At 44.3% G+C, this 17750-nt stretch overlaps 1 protein-coding gene across 12 annotated transcripts in view; it reads right to left on the reverse strand.

Moving 5' to 3' along the window:
• The window catches only part of FNBP1 (formin binding protein 1), a 159712-nt gene that overhangs the window by 102210 nt on the left and 39752 nt on the right, over positions 1-17750 (reverse strand). For all 12 annotated transcript variants that reach the window (XR_012094892.1, XM_037994172.2, XM_008005939.3 and 9 more), the window contains exon 2: positions 4797-4912. Coding sequence is in view for 11 of the 12 variants with exons in the window: in XM_037994172.2 (XP_037850100.1) it covers positions 4797-4912 (116 nt within the window). In the remaining variant the exon portion in view is untranslated. The remainder of the gene's footprint in view (positions 1-4796; positions 4913-17750) is intronic.

Below are 17750 nucleotides of genomic sequence, written 5' to 3' on the forward strand. Positions count from 1 at the left end.
CAAAGCAGGCTACGTGGGCTAGGGGATGAAGTGGGCCTCACTGAGCAGAAACTGGAAGGAGGAGAGGGAGTCAGGCACGTGGAGCCTGGGGAAAAACATATAGGTGATACCTGCATGGAAGGGCCAGCACAGTAGCTCTCGGGTGAGGGGATGCCTGGCATGTACAAGAAACAGGAAGGAGGCCTCTGTATGGTTACAGCAGAGAGGAGGAGGAAGAGACTTAAAACAGATGATGTCAGAAAGGTGTGGGGACCAGATTACACAAGGTTTTGTAGGACTTTCACTGTAAAGTTTTTGGATTTACTCTGAATGAAATGGGGATGCATTGGAATTTTGAACAGAGTAGTACTGTAATCTGGCTGCTTTGTAGAAATCAGGGAATAAGGGCTAGAGGTAGAATAAGGGAAACTAATTAGTAGACTCATCATAACCAGGAAAAAGATCATGGACCACATAGCCCATGTGACATGGACCACAGGGGCAGCAGTGGAGGTGATAATGAGTGTCAGATCCTGGATAAAGCTGTAGAGGAGCCAAGATTTCCTGATGGCTTGGGATGGGGAGTGTGAGAATGTGAGAGAAAGAAGAGAGCCAGAGATGATGATGACACCAGGGTTTGTTTGTTTTTTTTTCTTTTTGAGATGGAGTCTTGCTCTGTCACACAGGCTGGAGTGCAATGGCACAATCTCGGCTCACTGCAACCTCTGCCTCCTGGGTTTCAAAGGATTCTCCTGCCTTAGCCTCCCGAGTAGCTAGGATTACAGGCGCCCACCACCAAGCCTGGCTAATGTTTTTGTATTTTTAATAGAGACAGGGTTTCACCATGTTGGATGGGCTGGCCTTGAACTCTTGATCTCAAGTGATTCACCTGCACCTGGGTGATGCTACGGTTTTTGACCTAAACCAGGAAGGATGCAGCTACCCTCAGGTGAGTGGAGGAAAATCTAGGTCGTGGAAATGCAGGTTTTTATTTTTTTTGAGATACGGTCTTGCTCTGTTGCCCAGGCTAGAGTGGAGTAGTGCAATCATGGCTCAATGCAGCCCCATGTCTCAGGCTCAAGCATCCACCCTCCTCAGCCTCTCGAATAGGTGAGACTACAGGTGTGCACCACCATGCCTGGCTAATTTTTTAAAACTCTTTTTAGAGGCAAGGTCTTGCTATGTTGCTCAGGCTGGTCTCCAACTCCTGGCCTCAAGTACCCAACTCGGCCTCCTGAAGTGCTGAGATTTTAGGTGTGAGCCATTTCACCTGGCCTAGACATGTGGATTTTTAAGTTGGGGAGATCAGGAGTTCAGTTTCAGACATGTTACATTTCAGATGGTTTTTAGATGTTTCTTTTCTTTCTTTTTTTTGAGATGGAGTCTTGCTCTGTCACCCAGGCTGGAGTGCAGTGGTACAATCTCGGCTCACTGCAAGCTCTGCCTCCCGGGTTCACGCCACTCTCCTGCCTCAGCCTCCCGAGTAGCTGGGACTACAGGCGCCCACCACCATGTCCAGCTGATTTTTTGTATTTTTAGTAGAGATGGGGTTTCACCGTGTTAACCAGGATGGTCTCGAGCTCCTGACCTTGTGATCCGCCCGCCTCGGCCTCCGAGGTGGGATTACAGGCATGAGCCACTGCGCCCGACCAAGTTTTTAGACATTTCTAAGTGGAGATTTTGAGCAAGCTGTTTCTGGAATTCAGGAGAGAGGTCTGGCTTGGAGATCCGTATCTGCGAGTTGTTGCCATACGGATCATGCCTAAAGCCATGAGACAGTTGAGGTCACCGGGAGAGTACAAGACTAGGAAGGGAGAAGGACTGAGAAGCAGGTGCTGGGCACAGCAATGTGAAGAGGAGGGGCCAGCAAGGGAGACTGTGGTGGGAAGAACTCCAGTAGCCCACTCGAGAACTCACATGTAGCCCATTTTCACACGAAAGGCAACACTGCATGACTGTGCAGTATTCAAATAATCAAAGTGAAACAGGCCATGTTCTATTTCTACTTTCAGTATGAAAAGCCCTGACATGTTTACAAAGCTGATATGCATACAGGGCACTGGAAACTGATCTGGATTCTCCACTTAGAAAAATTATTTCATTGGCCGGGCACGGTGGCTCACGCTTGTAATCCCAGCACTTTGGGAGGCTGAGGCGGGCAGATCACAAGGTCAGGAGATTGAGACCGTCCTGGCTAACAAGATGAAACCCCATCTCTAATAAAAATACAAAAAGATTAGCCAGGCGTTGTGGCCGGCGCCTGCAGTCCCAGCTACTCATAGGAGGCTGAGGCAGGAGAATGGCGTGAACCCAGGAGGCGGAGCTTGCAGTGAGCCGAGATTACACCACTGCACTCCAGCCTGGGTGACAGAGCGAGACTCCTTCTCAAAAAAAAAAAAAAAGAAAAAAAGAAAAAAGAAAAATTATCTCATTGTGTGATGTTTTACATGTTATTCACTCAATAAAAACAAAATCTGGGGCCAGGCACAATGGTTCACACCTGTAATCCCAGCTTGCTGAAACAACAACAGAAACCCTTATAAGAATGCATAGCTCTTTTTTTTCTTTTTTTTTTTTTGAGATGGAGTCTTGCTCTGTTGCCCAGGCTGGAGTGCAGTGGCATGATCTTGGCTCACTGCAACCTCCACCTCCTGGGTTCAAGTGATTTTCCTGCCTCAGCCTCCTGAATAGCTGGGATTACAGGTGCCCGCCACCACACCCAGCTAATTTTTGTATTTTTAGTAGAGACGGGGTTTCACCATCTTGACCAGGCTGGTATCAAACTCCCGACCTCGTGTTCCACCCTCCTCGGCCTCCCAAAGTGCTGGATTATAGGCGTAAGCCACTGCGCCTGGCCAAGAACACGTATCTCTTATGCAGATGCTTTTTGGATTAAAACTTAATGGTGAGGGAGCTTGACGAAAGTTTTTTTTTTAGAAAAAAAAGAAACAAAGGGCCAGGCACTGTGGCTCACACCTGTAATCCCAGCACTTTGGGAGGCCGAGGCAGGCGGATCACCTGAGGTCAGGAGTTCAAGACCAGCCTGGCCAACATGGTGAAACAGCCCCTCTACTAAAAATACAAAAATTAGCCAGGCATGGTGACACAAACCTGTAATCCCAGTTACTTGGGAGGCTGAGGCAGGAGAATCGCTTGAACCTGGGAGGCGGAGATTGCAGTGAGCTGAGATTGTGCCACTGCACTCCAGCCTGGGCAACAGAGCGAAACTGTCTCAAAAAAAAAAAGACAAAACTAAATGTTTCTAAATCAAAAGCATCTAGCTCTTTAACAGGCCTTAAAACAATATCCACAAACGAATTCAACTACAACTACACAACAAGAAATCATTATAGACTTGCATGCCACTTCAAGTTCAAGCTTTGTTCTACCAAGAACTTTTAAATAAAAACACAAATTTCTCGGATAATCTCATCAATAAAGATGTAAGGAGATCCAAAGTACTTAAAAAAAAAAAAAATAGAGACAGGGTCTCACTATGTTGCCCAGGCTGGTCTTGAACTCTCTGGACTCACGCAATCCTCCCTCATTGGCCTCCAAAAGTGCTGTGATTACAGGCGTGAGCCACCACTCCTGGCCCCAAAGTACTTTTTTTTTTTTCTTTGAGAAGGAGTCTCACTCAGTCACCCAGGCTAGAGTGCAGTGGCACAATCTGGGCTCACTGCAACCTCCACCTCCCGGGTTCAAGCGATTCTCGTGCCTTGCCCTCCCAAGTAGCTGGGATTACAGGCGCCTGCCACCACGCCCCACTAATTTTTGTATTTTTAGTAAAGGCGGGGTTTCACCATGTCGGGCAGGCTGGTCTCGAACTCCTGACCTCAGGCAATCCGCCCACCTCTGCCTCCCGAAGTGCTGGGATTACAGGCATTAGCCACTGTGACCAGTCTGAAGTATTTTTAAAATACTATCCACAGGACCCCTCAACACATTACTGGAGGGAGTGTGAATTAGTACAAGCACCTTGGAAAATGGTTGAACCCTATCCACCAAAGCTAAGCATATGAGTAGCCGGTGACCATGCAATTAGACGCCCAGGCAGATCCTAGGAAATGTGTTCAGATACACACAAAAAGCCTTGTACAATAATGCTCGCTGGAACGCTACTCATTATCTGCCTAAATTGGAAACAACCAATCACCTAGTCAGTAGAACGGATGAGTTCTGGTGCATTCATAGACCAAAATACTCAACAGCAATGAAAATAAGCAGACTCCCACCACATGTTACCACATGGTGAATCTCACAAATGTAATATAGAACAAAAGAAGCCAGATACACAAGAATGCATACTAAATGATTACACTCATGTAAAGTTCAAAAGTGGGCACTACTAATCCATGTGGTTAGAAGTCAGGAGAGTGGTTACCATTGTGGGGAAAGTGGGGAGCTGGAGGGGGCCGGGGGCTTCCCAGGCTGGTCTTTCTGTTTCTTGACCTGGGTGCCCGGTTACATGAGTGTGTTCACACTGTCAAAATTCATGGAGCTGCACACTTATGATTTGTGTACTTCTCTGTACATATGTTAATATATTTCAAGAAAAAGTTTACTGAAAAACAATCTGCTCCAAAATTCAGCAAATATCTTGTTAAAAAAAAAAACGGGGCCTTAAAGCAGTAATTTAGGTTTTATTATTCTATGAAAATTAATTTTCTGTATGAGAAACAATCGCTTCTATTCAAATATTACCTTACATAAAAGGAGAAATATTTAAAATATACATTTATACGATAAAATGAGAATATACGTTGTCCTTACATCATTTTGCAGTTAACAAATAACTTTTTTCAATATCAACTTACCTGAGTTGCTTTGCATAGCTGAGTTCAATCTCTGTCCTTTCTTTCACAAACTTGATACATTTCTCAAGAGTATCAATTCCCCACTGTGTGTGTTTTTCTAAGTTGTCAAACTGATCCTGTTAAAACAAACCAAGACGGAAGTTACAGTCTTTCCCTGTGATTAACATAATTTCAATGAATAATTCTCTTAACAATATATTACTACATACAAAGTAGTACTAATATTTTCCATGATTATACTTGAGGTGCTTTTTTGTTGAGCCATTTTTAATCAACATTACCAAATTTGGTTTGAAAACTGCCTGCAGTACTGAACTCGAACCTATTCATTCATATTTCCTATTCCTTTTAGAAACATAATTTTTAGATATAACTGATGTCTCAGTGCAAAGAAAAATGTCATTCCCAGACGCCAAAAACCGACAGGTGAAACACACACACAAACACAGCCACACACGATTTGCACCTTAACTGTTATCTCTGGGTAATCATTCAAAACAGCTGATTGAATCTGAGCTGAGGAACTGGGTGGGGGAAGCATTACAAAATTTTGCTTTCTTCAAATGATTAAAATAAAACACATGGATTTTATTATTTCAAACATATAACAAGCCTACACTGTGAGCCAGGAACACTGCCTGGAGCTGGGGAACCAAAATGAACAAAAATACAGCCTGAGTTTGCCTTGTGCCTCGGGGTTTCTGGTCTGGAAGAATGAGAGGGAGCCTGGGTAACATAGTGAGACCCCATCTCTACAAAAAAATTTTAAAAATTAGCCGGGCATAGTGTTGTACCACTGCACTCCAGCCTGGGTATAAGAGCATGACTCTGTCCCCCCAAATAAACAATGAGAGGGGACAGGTATGCTAGCAACAGCTACTGCAAAGACATGGAGATATCCAGGAATCGGGTGGATCTGTCCTGCTTGAGTGCAAGGTGGAGGTGGGTGGGGCAGAAGGGAACTGGAGTTGGCGAGTGATGAAACTAAAGACAGCCCAGGACTAGATCACCCAAGGCCTTGAAGGATGAGCTTAGCAGTTTAGACTGTCCAGCAGGCACAAGAGGACTTGGAAGAGGAAGCCAGGAAATGGCTCCAACAGTCTAGATGAGACAAAATAGGCACAGAAGGGAAGAATTCATGGGACATTTAACAAATACAATCAACCAGTGTGTGAGTGGCCGATTGGATGTGGAGGCTGGGAAGGGTATGAGGGGGAGGGAGGATTCCAGAGTGACTTTCAGGTTCTGCTTCCCGGAATTAAACAGAAGATCCAGATAAGAAAGAGCTACAGTTTGGGGTGAAAATTAAATGTCGTTTTGACATGTTGAATGAGGGACTGGCATGTCCAGAAGAGAGCTGGAGACACAGAAGGACTTAGAACTCAAGAAGGGCGGGGAGTGAGTAGGTGGATCTGAAGCAACAGCCGAGGATCAGAAAATCAAAGATGACAACAAGGATGCACAGAATTAACAAAGAGGGCCTGGCCCAGGAAGTAGAGCCCAGAAAGGACTAAGGGGAACGAGCCAGAGAGGGCATGAGCACGTCACAGGGAAGAGAGAATTTCAATGGAAATGGGATTCTCCATGGAAAATTTGCTGCGTCCTGAGAGGTAACAGTCATAGATGAGGGTTCTAGCCCCAGCAAAGGGATTTCACAGAGACAGGCCCCCAAATGTTTCAAGTTTTAGTCATTTGCCTGTAAGACGCAGATATAATCTAATTTCCTAATTTCACAAATCAGTCGTGAGGATCATGCGAAATGCGGAAGTACCAACTCAAATATAACAATATAAAGCTAGTATTTAATCCTATGCTTGTACAATCTAACAGTATACATTTAATGTCTTCAGACTGTTTTCTGTTGGTTGGTTGGTTGGTTTTGAGACAGAGTCGTGCTCTTTCACCCAGGTTGGAGTGCAGTAGTGCGATCTCAGTTTGCTGCTGCCTCCCAGGCTCAAGGGATCTTCCCACTTCAGCCTCCTGAGTAACTGCGACTATCAGCACCCACCACCATGCCTTCACTAATTTTTGTATTTTTTGTAGAGACGAGGTCTCACTATGATGCCCAGGCTGGCCTTGAATTCCTGGGCTAAAGTGATCCTCCTGCCTTGGCTTCCCAAAGTGTTGGGATTATAAGTGTGAGCCATTGCCTCTGGCCAGCCTGTTTTTTTTTAAACCACTTTACTGAGACATAGTTGAGATTTTGGCTGGGTGAGGTGGCTCACACCTGTAATCCCTGCACTTTGGGAGGCCAAGGCGGGTGAATCACTTGAGGCCAGGAGTTCGAGACCAGCCTGGACAACATGGTGAAACCCCATCTCTACTAAAAATACAAAATTAGCCGGGTGTGGTGGCGGGCCCCTGTAATTCCAGCTACTCCGGAGTCTGAGGGAGGCGGAAGAATTGCTTGAACCCGGGAGGCGGAGGTTGCAGTGAGCCAAGATCACACTACTGTACTCCAGCCTGGTCAAAAAGAGCGAAACTCCATCTCAAAAAAAAAAAAAAAAAAAATAAGCCCTCTCCCTGTATGATTTCCCATCATCTCCTTCATTATTCTCAGCAGTCATAGGTGTCACCTTGAAAACTTGCTAAGAGGACATGCTCTTAGGTTTCATTCTTGGCCTGTTAACAGCCTGACTATAGATTTCCCCCCATCATATCACTTTGCATTCAAACTGATGTATACTGTACAAAGCAATAGCTTTCGATACCAAAGCCCTTAAAAACAACAGAAAAAGCCCATCTACATTTGAATTGAGTCCACCTTAAAAATTACTGGCCTCAATCCAACAATGTGTTTTCCATAAAGTCATCTGTATTCAGGACCATTCTACGAGCTATATAATAAAGCGTATACCAAGACGACAGAGTCCAAATAACATAGAATATCTTAAGAATAAAAACCTTACTCAGTAACAAATGAGCTGGTGCTTGTTTGTGACTATAGCAGAGTTCTTTTGATGCTCTATGAAACCTGAGGATGCCCCCACGCTCTTGCTATCACATGAATTGCTGCAGCACTGACTTGACAGCAGCTAGAAGAAAATTCAACACAGATGAAAAACTAATCAACCCACTTACATTCTTGACTAAAATGTGGAAAAGTTAATGGAAAAAAAAAAAATCCAAATCTTAAAAGGACTCCTTTGTGAGCAAATATTATAAATGGTTCTCTAAAAACAGCCTTTGCTATTTGGGGATGGTGTCATCAAAAATGCATCCCTTCCTGCTTGATGTCACATCATAGTGGTTCTGGGGACCCCTTTGCCCTCTTAAAAATCACTGAGAACCAGCCAGCCACGGTGGCTCATGCCTATAATCCCACCATTTTGGGAGGCCAAGGTGGGTGGATCACTTGAGAACAGGAGTTTAAGACCAGCCTGGCCAACATGGTGAAACCTCATCTCTACAAAACAAAAACACAAACAAAAAGTAGCTGGGCATGGTGGCACACACCTATAGTCCCAGCTACTCAGGAGGGCGAGGCATGAGAATCACTTGAACCCGGGAGGGAGAGGTTGCAGTGAGTGGAGATCATGCCACTGCACTCTAGCCAGGGGCGACAGAGTGAGTGGGACTCTGTCTCAAAAAAAAAAAAACAACTGAGAATCCCGAAGAGCTTTTGTGTGAGTGAGTTACATCTATCAATATTTACTCAATCAGAAATTTAAAATGGAGAGATTTTTAAAGGTATTTATTCATTTTAAAAGAAAACAAACCCATTACCATTATATGTTAATGGAAAGAGCATGTTTTTATTTTTATTTTTTAATTTTTTCGAGGCGGAGTCTCGCTCTGTCGCCCAGGCTGGAGTGCAGGGGCGCAATCTCGGCTCACTACAAGCTCCACCTCCCGGGTTCACGTCATTCTCCTGCCTCAGCCTCCCGAGTAGCTGGGACTACAGGCACCTGCCACCTCGCCTGGCTAGTTTTTTTTTTGTTTTGTATTTTTTAGTAGAGACGGGGTTTCACCGTGTTAGCCAGGATGGTCTCGATCTCCTGACCTCGTGATCCGCCCGTCTCGGCCTCCCAAAGTGCTGGGATTACAGGCTTGAGCCACCGCGCCCGGCCACATGTTTTTATTTTTAAAGGCTGTACTTTCCAAAACAAAAAAATAGAAGAATGGCACCATGTTACATTTTTGCAGATCTCTTTAATGTGCAGCTTAATAGAAGACAGCTGGATTATCACAGCGGCTTCTGCATTCAATGTATTACGATTCTTTACTTTGGTTGAAATATGTGAAAAAAACACAACTTCACACAGATACGTAGCTAGAAAACAGGATACTTCAAGGCCCTTTTCAGATCAGTGCAGACCTTCTTCTTTGATACCACACCAAAACTTGATGAACCACAGCTTCTCAAACGCTAGTTGCAATATGAAATCTGAAACCATAGAGATCAAGTTTCCAACTCAGCTACAGTAAGATCCACTGGTCCACCTTACATTTCGAATGGATCTTTTACCTGCATATGATTGTGTAAATTATTCATTGATCATTTAGAAAATATCTCAGCCGGGTGTAGTGGCCCACACTTATAATCCCAGCACTTTGGGAGGCGGAAGCAGGCGGGTCATCTGAGGTTTGGAGTTCAAGACCAGTCTGGCTAAAATAGCGAAACCCCGTCTCTACTAAAAATACAAAAATTAGCCGGGTGTGTTGGTGTGTGCCTGTAATCTCAGCTACTCAGGAGGCTAAGACAGGAGAATCGCTTGAACCTGGGAATGGGAGGTTGCAGATCTCAGTTGAGCTGAGATCGTGCCACTGCACTGCAGCCTGAGTGACAGAGTAAGACTCCATCTCAGAAAAAAAAAAAAAAAAAAGAAAAGCCGGGCGCAGTGGCTCACGCTTGTAATCTCAACACTTTGGGAGGCCAAGACGGGCAGATCACGAGGTCAGGAGATCGAGACCATCCTGGCTAACACAGCGAAACCCCGTCTCTACTAAAAAAAAAAAAAAAAAAATACAAAAAATTAGCCAGGCATGGTGGCGGGCATCCTGTAGTCCAGCTACTCAGGAGGCTGAGGCAGGAGAATGGCGGGAACCCGGGAGGCGGAGCTTGCAGTGAGCCCAGATGGTGCCACTGCACTCCAGCCTGGGTGACAGAGCGAGACTCCGTCTCAAAAAAAAAAAAAAAATATATATATATATATGTGTGTGTGTGTGTGTGTATATATATGTGTGTACATATGTATCATTGATATATGCAGATCTTCCAACTATTGAAACATTTCTTATAAAATATTTTTTGAATCACATTTGTTTGTATCAGTACCAATCTCATCTCACTGATATATGCAGATCTTCCAACTATTGAAACATTTCTTATAAAATATTTTTTGAATCACATTTGTTTATATCAGTACCAATCTCATCTTTTCTGATAAGTGTTTAATATTTGGAAGCTGTCAAACTCACAGTGGAAATACAATTTCCCCAAATTCTAATTTTCACTTTAAAGCTAGAATTTTATCATTGGCAACAAACATTGCCAGCTGTTTCCCTGAAGTGACAGGCTGACTTCATTTATTTTTGAGAAAATGTTTGCCAAATACTCAAAAGTGTGTCAATCATTCTTTGAAGTAAAAATGGTGTTTCATGAAAAAAGCAGCTAGTTCAACTTACAACTCAGGATCATGTATTTTAGTCTGCACTAAAGTGCTTCTCATCTTACTATACATACTATTAAAAAGATGTATCTTCAAGGGTTGTGATCACACTGTTTCATTAAGAACATTTTCAAGTAAAACTGAAATTTTTTACAACAGCTAATGGTGGCCTGGGTGTGGTGGCTCACGCCTGTAATCCCTGCACTTTGGGAGGTTGAGGCGGGCGGATGACAAGGTCAGGAGATCGAGATCAGCCTGGGCAACATGGTGAAACCCCATCTATAATAAAAATACAAAAAATTAGCCAGGAGTGGTGGCGGTCGCCTGTAATCCCAGCTACTCGGGAGACTGAGGCAGGAGAATCACTTGAACCCGGGAGGCGGAGGTTGCAATGAGTCCAGATCGTTCCACTGCACTCCAGCCCAAGCAACAGTGCGAGACACCATCTCAAAAAAAAAAAAAAAAAAAAAAAAGCTAATGGTGAAGAATATAGTAGTTACCAGTGCAATTTGGAGCCACAGCCTTGATTCATTTCTTTTGTAACATTGGTACAAATGTCAACACAGTTAAAAACACAATCCTTATTAAAATAGTTTTGACCTTGCAAACTCCATGAGAAGGTTTCAGGAACCTCCAGAGGTCCAGGGACCATACTTTGAGAACCACTATCATATAACATATATGCTAAAATTTCTATTTCAGGTTGAGTGTGGTGGCTCAGGCCTGTAATCCTAGCACTTTGGGAGGCTGAGGCAGGCAGCTCACCTGAGGTCAGGAGTTCGAGACCAGCCTGGCTAACATGGTGAAACCCCATCTCTACTAAAAATACAAAAATTACTTCCTGGCCAGGCATGGTGGCTCACGGCTGTAATCCCAGCATTTTGGGAGGCCAAGGCAGACAGATCACCTGAGGTTGGGAGTTCAAGGCCAGCCTGGCCAACATGGTGAAACCCCATCTCTACAAATATACAAAAAAAAATTGGCCAGGCATGATGGTGAGCACCTGTAATCCCAGCTACTCAGGAGGCTGAGGAGGGAGAATCATTTGAACCTTGAAGGCAGAGGTTGCAGTGAGCCGAAATCGTGTCACTGCACTCCAGCCTGGGCAACAGAGTGAGACTTCTGGCTCAAAAGAGAAAAAAAAAAAAAACAAAGCCGGGCGTGGAGGACCCTGCCTATAATTCTAGCTACTCGGGAGGCTGAGGCAGGAGAATCGCTTGAACCTGGGAGGCCGAGGTTGCAGTGAGCCGAGATCATGCCATTGCATTCCAGCCTGGGCAACAAAGCAAGACTCCATCTAAAACACTAAATAAAATTTCTGTTTCAAAGTTGCACATTCTAAACATTAAGAAACTTAGGTAATAAGCAACCTAATAGAAAATGTTTATTTTATGGGTGCATACTGTGTATACATACTGCTATTGTTTGGATGTTTGTCCCCTCAAACCTCATGTTGAAATCTGATCCCCAATGTCAGAGGTGGGGCCTAATGGGAGGCCTTGGGTCATGGGGGCAGATCCTTCATGAATACCTTGGTGCTGTCCTTGATGTAATGGGTGAGTTCTTGCTCTACTAGTCCTGGCCAGAGCTGGTTGTTAGAAACAGCCTGGCACCTCCCCGCTCTCCATTGCTCCCTCTCTGGCCACGTGACCTCTGCCATGCAGGCTTCTCTTCACCTTCTACTATGAATGGAGCAGGTGCCTTATCTTGAACTTTTCCAGATATCAGAATTATGAGCAAAATATTTTTTTCTTTATTAATTACCTAGCCTCAGACACTCTTGTATAAGCACCACTAAACAGACTATAACCCATACTTTCAACTATTCACTCTAAGATTGCCACGAGGACGACAAAGGGATGTTTCCAAGCTGTTAGTTACAACCTGATGGTACCTTTGAGGAACCTTGCTGAAGCACTCACCCAACATCACACTTCACCTTGACCTACACTCCCCCTTGACCCTGACCTCACACTGCTCCTTGAATTCAAACCAACCAAAGGTGTGTGCCAGGTGCTGTTAGCTATGAGACGCTGAATAAGCTGAAGAGTTGAATGAAAAAAGTGTTATTGTGTTAATCAATATATAATTGCCGTATTTTACAATTATTTTCAGGTCCAGTTTTAGGTACTATACTCTGACTCAGTTACAATAAGCACTGGCTATGGCATTGGTTTGGGTCATTATATCTTCATAAGTTCAAAAAAAAAAATCTTGCCTTCACAAATCTGCAATAAAAACCCAACAATCAGCCGGGTGCGGTGGCTCACACCTGTAATCCCAGCACTTTGGGAGGCCAAGGCGGGTAGATCATCAGGTCAGGAGTTCAAGACCAGCCTGGCCAACATAGTGAAACCCCGTCTCTACTAAAAATACAAAAATTAGCTGGGCATAGTGGCACGTGTCTGTAGTCCCAGCAGGAGAACTGCTTGAACCCGGGAGGCAGAGGTTGTGGTGAGCTGAGATCATGCCACTGCACTCCAGCCTGGGCAACAGAATGAGACTCCGTCTCAAAAACAAAACAAAACAAAACCCAACAATCGGTATTAAGACTGGTTTCTCTAGGTCAATGGATAATGACTATTCTTGCTTATTATTAAGTTCTTCTGGCTGGGCGTGGTGACTTATGCCTGTAATCTCTGCAGTTAGGGAGGCTGAGGCCAGCGGATCACTTATATCAGAAGTTTGAGACCTGCCTGGCCAACATGACAAAACCCTGTCTCTACTAAAACTACAAAAAAATGAGCAGGGTGTGGTGGTGCACACCTGTAATCCCAGCTACTCAGGAGGCTGAGGCGGGAGAATCGCTTCAACCTGGGAGGCGGAGGCTGCCGTGAGCTGAGATTTCATTACTGCACTCCAGCCTGGGCAACAGAGCAAGACTCTGTCTCAAAAAACAAACAAAAACTAACAAAAAAGTAGTCTTCTGTAAAAATTTTTTTTCAAATTATGCAAAAGAGTTGTCACAAGAACTACATTCAGAGAAGCTATTTACTTTGAGATGAGGAGACCCAAGTCATCCACAAGGAAGATTTCCTCCAAAGTCTAGGTCAACTTTAATATGGTGTTTTCCTGTAATTAAAAAGTGTACCACTTTGGGAGGCCGAGACAGGTGGATCACGAGGTCAGGAGATCGAGACCATCCTGGCTAACATGGTGAAACCCCCGTCTCTACTAAAAAAATACAAAAAAACTAGCTGGGCGAGGTGGCAGGCGCCTATAGTCCCAGCTACTCGGGAGGCTGAGGCAGGAGAATGGCGTAAACCTGGGAGGCGGAACTTGCAGTGAGCTGAGATCTGGCCACTGCACTCCAGCCTGGGAGACAGAGTGAGACTCCATCTCAAAAAAAGAAAAAAGTCTACCAAACCGGCTGGGTGTGGCGGCTCACGCCTGTAATCCCAGCTACTCTGGAGGCTGAGGCAGGAGAATCGCTTGAACCCAGGAGGTGGAGGTTGCAGTGAACCAAGATCGCGCCACTGTACTCCAGCCTGGGTAACAGAGCGATACTCTGTCTCGAAAAAAAAAAAAAAAAGTGTACTAAACCAATATTAATTCAAAATCCCTGCAATAAGCCAATCTAGTAAGAGAATAAGTTGCTAAAATTACCTGTATAAGTGGCACAGACCCCAGGAAAGGGGGTCCTGAGGCCAGTCCCCCTCTACAAGCAAATCTCTCCTGTTGCAGTGAATTACTCACCCAGTGAAGGGAATTACCTCCTCCACACTACTGAGACTACTTTGGTCTGTGCCATCTAGACTGCTATTTTTGGATACTCCAGTTTTTGATAAATTCACCTTCCTGAGGACTTGGGCATTTTAAGAAGCAGGCCTTAAATGGCTCTGTTTAAACAGAATCCCTTAGGATGATTTTACTAGCATTAGATTCCTCAAACTGGGGAGGAAAATGTGTCAGAGGGTATAGATTTACTCAAAGAGTAACTGTAAGAAAATATCCATTTAAAATGTTTTTAAAAATCAATTTGGTTTTGAATATTAAAGAAGCTGCACTTACAGAAACATAGAAAGTTTCATAAAACTTTACAGGCCAGGCACGGTGGCTCAAGCCTGTAATCCCAGCACTTTGGGAGGCTGAGGTGGGCAGATCACCGGAGATCAGGAGTTCAAGAACAGCCTGGTTAACGTGGTGAAACCCTGTCTCTACTAAAAATACAAAAATTAGCCAGGCATGGTGGCAGGCACCTGTAGTCCCAGCTACTTGGGAGGCTGAAGCAGGAGAATCGCTTGAACCCAGAAAGTGAAGGTTGCAGTGAGACGAGATGGTGCCATTGCACTCCAGCCTGGGTGACAGAGCGAGACTGTCAAAAAAAAAGAAAAAAAAAGCTGGGCGTGATGGCCTGCACCTGTAATCCCAGCTACTCAGGAGGCAGAGGCAGGAGAATCACTTGAACCAGGGAGGTGGACATTGCAGTGAGCTGAGATCGTGCCACTACACTCCAGCCTGGGTGACAGAGCAAGACTCCGTCTCAAAAAAGAAAACTTTACAAACAAAAATGTGCCATCACAAATACCACCTGAAATTAACTTCTTGAGCTTTTAACAAAGATTTAAATTAATTTCCATAGACAAATTGATAATTTTTTTTTTTTTTGAGACGGAGCCTCGCTCTGTCGCTCAGGCTGGAGTGCAGTGGTGCGATCTCGGCTCACTGCAACCTCCGAGGCCTCTCTGGTTCAAGTGATTCATTCTCCTGCCTCAACCTCCTGAGTAGCTAGGACTACAGATGCCTGCCACCACACCCAGCTCATTTTTTTTATTTTTAATAGAGAGAGGGTTTCACCGTGTTAACAAGGATGGTCTTGATCTCCTGACCTTGTGATCTGCCCACCTCAGCCTCCCAAAGTGCTGGGATTACAGGCATGAGCCACCGTGCCCGGCCAAATTGAGAATATTAAAAGCAGAAATACTCAAATACATTTTTCAACCTAAAAGTGATGAAAAAGGATTACCCAAAGTGACCTCATTGCTTGCCCACAGAAAGAACAAATAAAATGTGAAAGGCAGAATTAGAAGGTTTGTTTTTTCTTTTGTTGTTTTTCTTGCAAACACTAGGCTGACCTAGCAACAGAAGGTTTATTTCAAGGAACACAGATACCTTATGTTTTGACAATAGGAGTAGATGCAGATTCCACAAAATCATATATTCAACTGCTGTTTCTGAAACTGGTTTTTGAATTAGGGTGGTGTGCTCTCTGGGTTGCAAATGTCTCCTATAGCAGGAGCCTGTGAGGTAACTGACAAAAAGGGGCTCCAACAGCACAGTGCCCTAGTTGCACATTCAACTTAATACAACAGATTTTAATTAGAAAGGAAAAGCACACAAAATGAAAGGTCTTACTGAATCCAAATCTCATTAAAATGCAATTCTACAACTTGTCATTAAAAATAGGTACAGGCTGGGTGTGGTGGCTCACACCTGTAATCCTAGCACTTTGGGAGGCCAAGGCGGCTGGATCACTTGAGGTCAGGAGTCCGAGACCGGCCTAGCTAACATGGTGAAATCCTGTCTCTACTAAAAATACAAAAAAATCCATCCTGGCCAACATGGTAAAACCCTATCTCTACTAAAAATGCAAACATTAGCTGGGCAAGGTGGCACAGGCCTATAGTCCCATCTACTCCGGAGGCAGAGGCAGGGGCAGGAGAATCGCTTGAACCCGGGAGGCGGACGTTGCAGTCAGCTGAGATTGTGCCACTGCACTCTAGCCTGGTGACAGAGTGAGACTCCATCTCAAAAAGAAACAAAACAAAACAAAAAAACTAGCCAAGCATGGTGGCACGCGCCTGTAATCCCAGCTACCTGGGAAGCTGAGGCATGAGAATCGCTTGAACCAGGGAGGCAGAGGTTGCAGCGAGACAAGATGGTGCCACTGCACTCTAGCCTGGGCGACAGAGCGAGACTTCGTCTCAAATAAATAAATAAAATAAAAACAAGTACAAACTTAGGCTTAATTGTTATAATTAGTCATAAGTCTGTTTCTGTTGTAGAAATGAAAATACTAAGGAATTCTTCTATGTTCGTGGCTCTTTCTAGCTGCATTCTAAACACAAGAGAGAACGTAAGCAAATATATGATGAAAATATATGTGTGGGTTAAAAAAATAAAACCTAGCTGAAGTTTAGGAGGCAGCTCCATATGGATGAAGTTAGTGATATAAAGAATGTGGAGGCCGGGTACAGTGGCTCATGCCGATAATCCCAGCACTTTGGGAGGCTGAGGAAGGAGGATCATTTGAGCCCAGGAGTTTGAGACCAGCCTCAGCAATATAGCAAGACCCTCATCTCTAAAAAAAAAAAAAAAAAAAAAAAATACACAAAGTTAGCTCGGCGTGGTGGCACACGCCTATAGTCTCAGCTACCCAGGAGGCTGAGGTGGAAGGATCACTTGAGCCTGAGAGGTCAAGGCTACAGACAGCTGTGATCACACCACTGCATTCCAGCCTGGGCAACAGAGTGAGATCCTGTCAAAAAAAAAAAAAAAATGCAGAAATACACACAGAGTACAAAAAGTTGCATTTTCATATTTTTATAACAATCATTATATTGTGTAAAAGGGCATTAAGGAGGCTGTTGTTGGATGTGCAACAAATGGAAGGGCGCAGAAAGTAGAAGCCTCAGGGTTAATGAATGCAGCGGTGCTCTGAGCCAAACGTGTTCTGAAATGAAGAGAGAGGGGAAAATTGTAACCTGTAGAAAAGGTACCAGAATTTTGACTGTGCTGGAGTCTGAGCAGATGAGATTAGGAGGGGAAACTGCTATGGAATGTATTCCTTTAAGAAGCAGCAATAAACTTCTAGCCTATTTCGACGTTCTTAGAACACGTTAGTCACTTTCAGTTCCTCTCTGTTTCTATGGATGCAGTAAAAGCAACAAACAAAACCAAACATCTCTAACTGTCCCAAAGATGCTGAGTTAAAGACACTGTAAAGAATAAGATTTTCAGGTCAGCGTGGTGGCTCACGCCTGTAATCCCAGCACTCTGGGAGGCCCAGGCCGGCAGATCACCTGAGGTCAGGAGTTCGAGACCAGCCTGGCCAACATGGCAAAACCCTATCTCTACTAAAAATACAAAAATTAGCTGGGTACGGTGGCGAGCACCTATAATCCTGTCTACTCAGGAACTTGAACCTGGAAGGTGGAGGTTGCAGTGAGCTAAGATTGCGCCACTGCACTCCAGCTTGGGTGGACAGAGTGAGACTCTGTCTCAGGAAAAAAAAAAAAAATTAAACTGCATACTTTTTTCATTAAAACAAAAACAACAAAAAACTAATTTCTGCTGCGTGTTGTTGCTCAATACCTATAATCCTAGCACTTGGGTAGGCTGA

This window comes from Chlorocebus sabaeus, chromosome 12, assembly GCF_047675955.1.
Source record: "Chlorocebus sabaeus isolate Y175 chromosome 12, mChlSab1.0.hap1, whole genome shotgun sequence".
NCBI classification, from domain to species: Eukaryota; Metazoa; Chordata; class Mammalia; order Primates; family Cercopithecidae; genus Chlorocebus; species Chlorocebus sabaeus.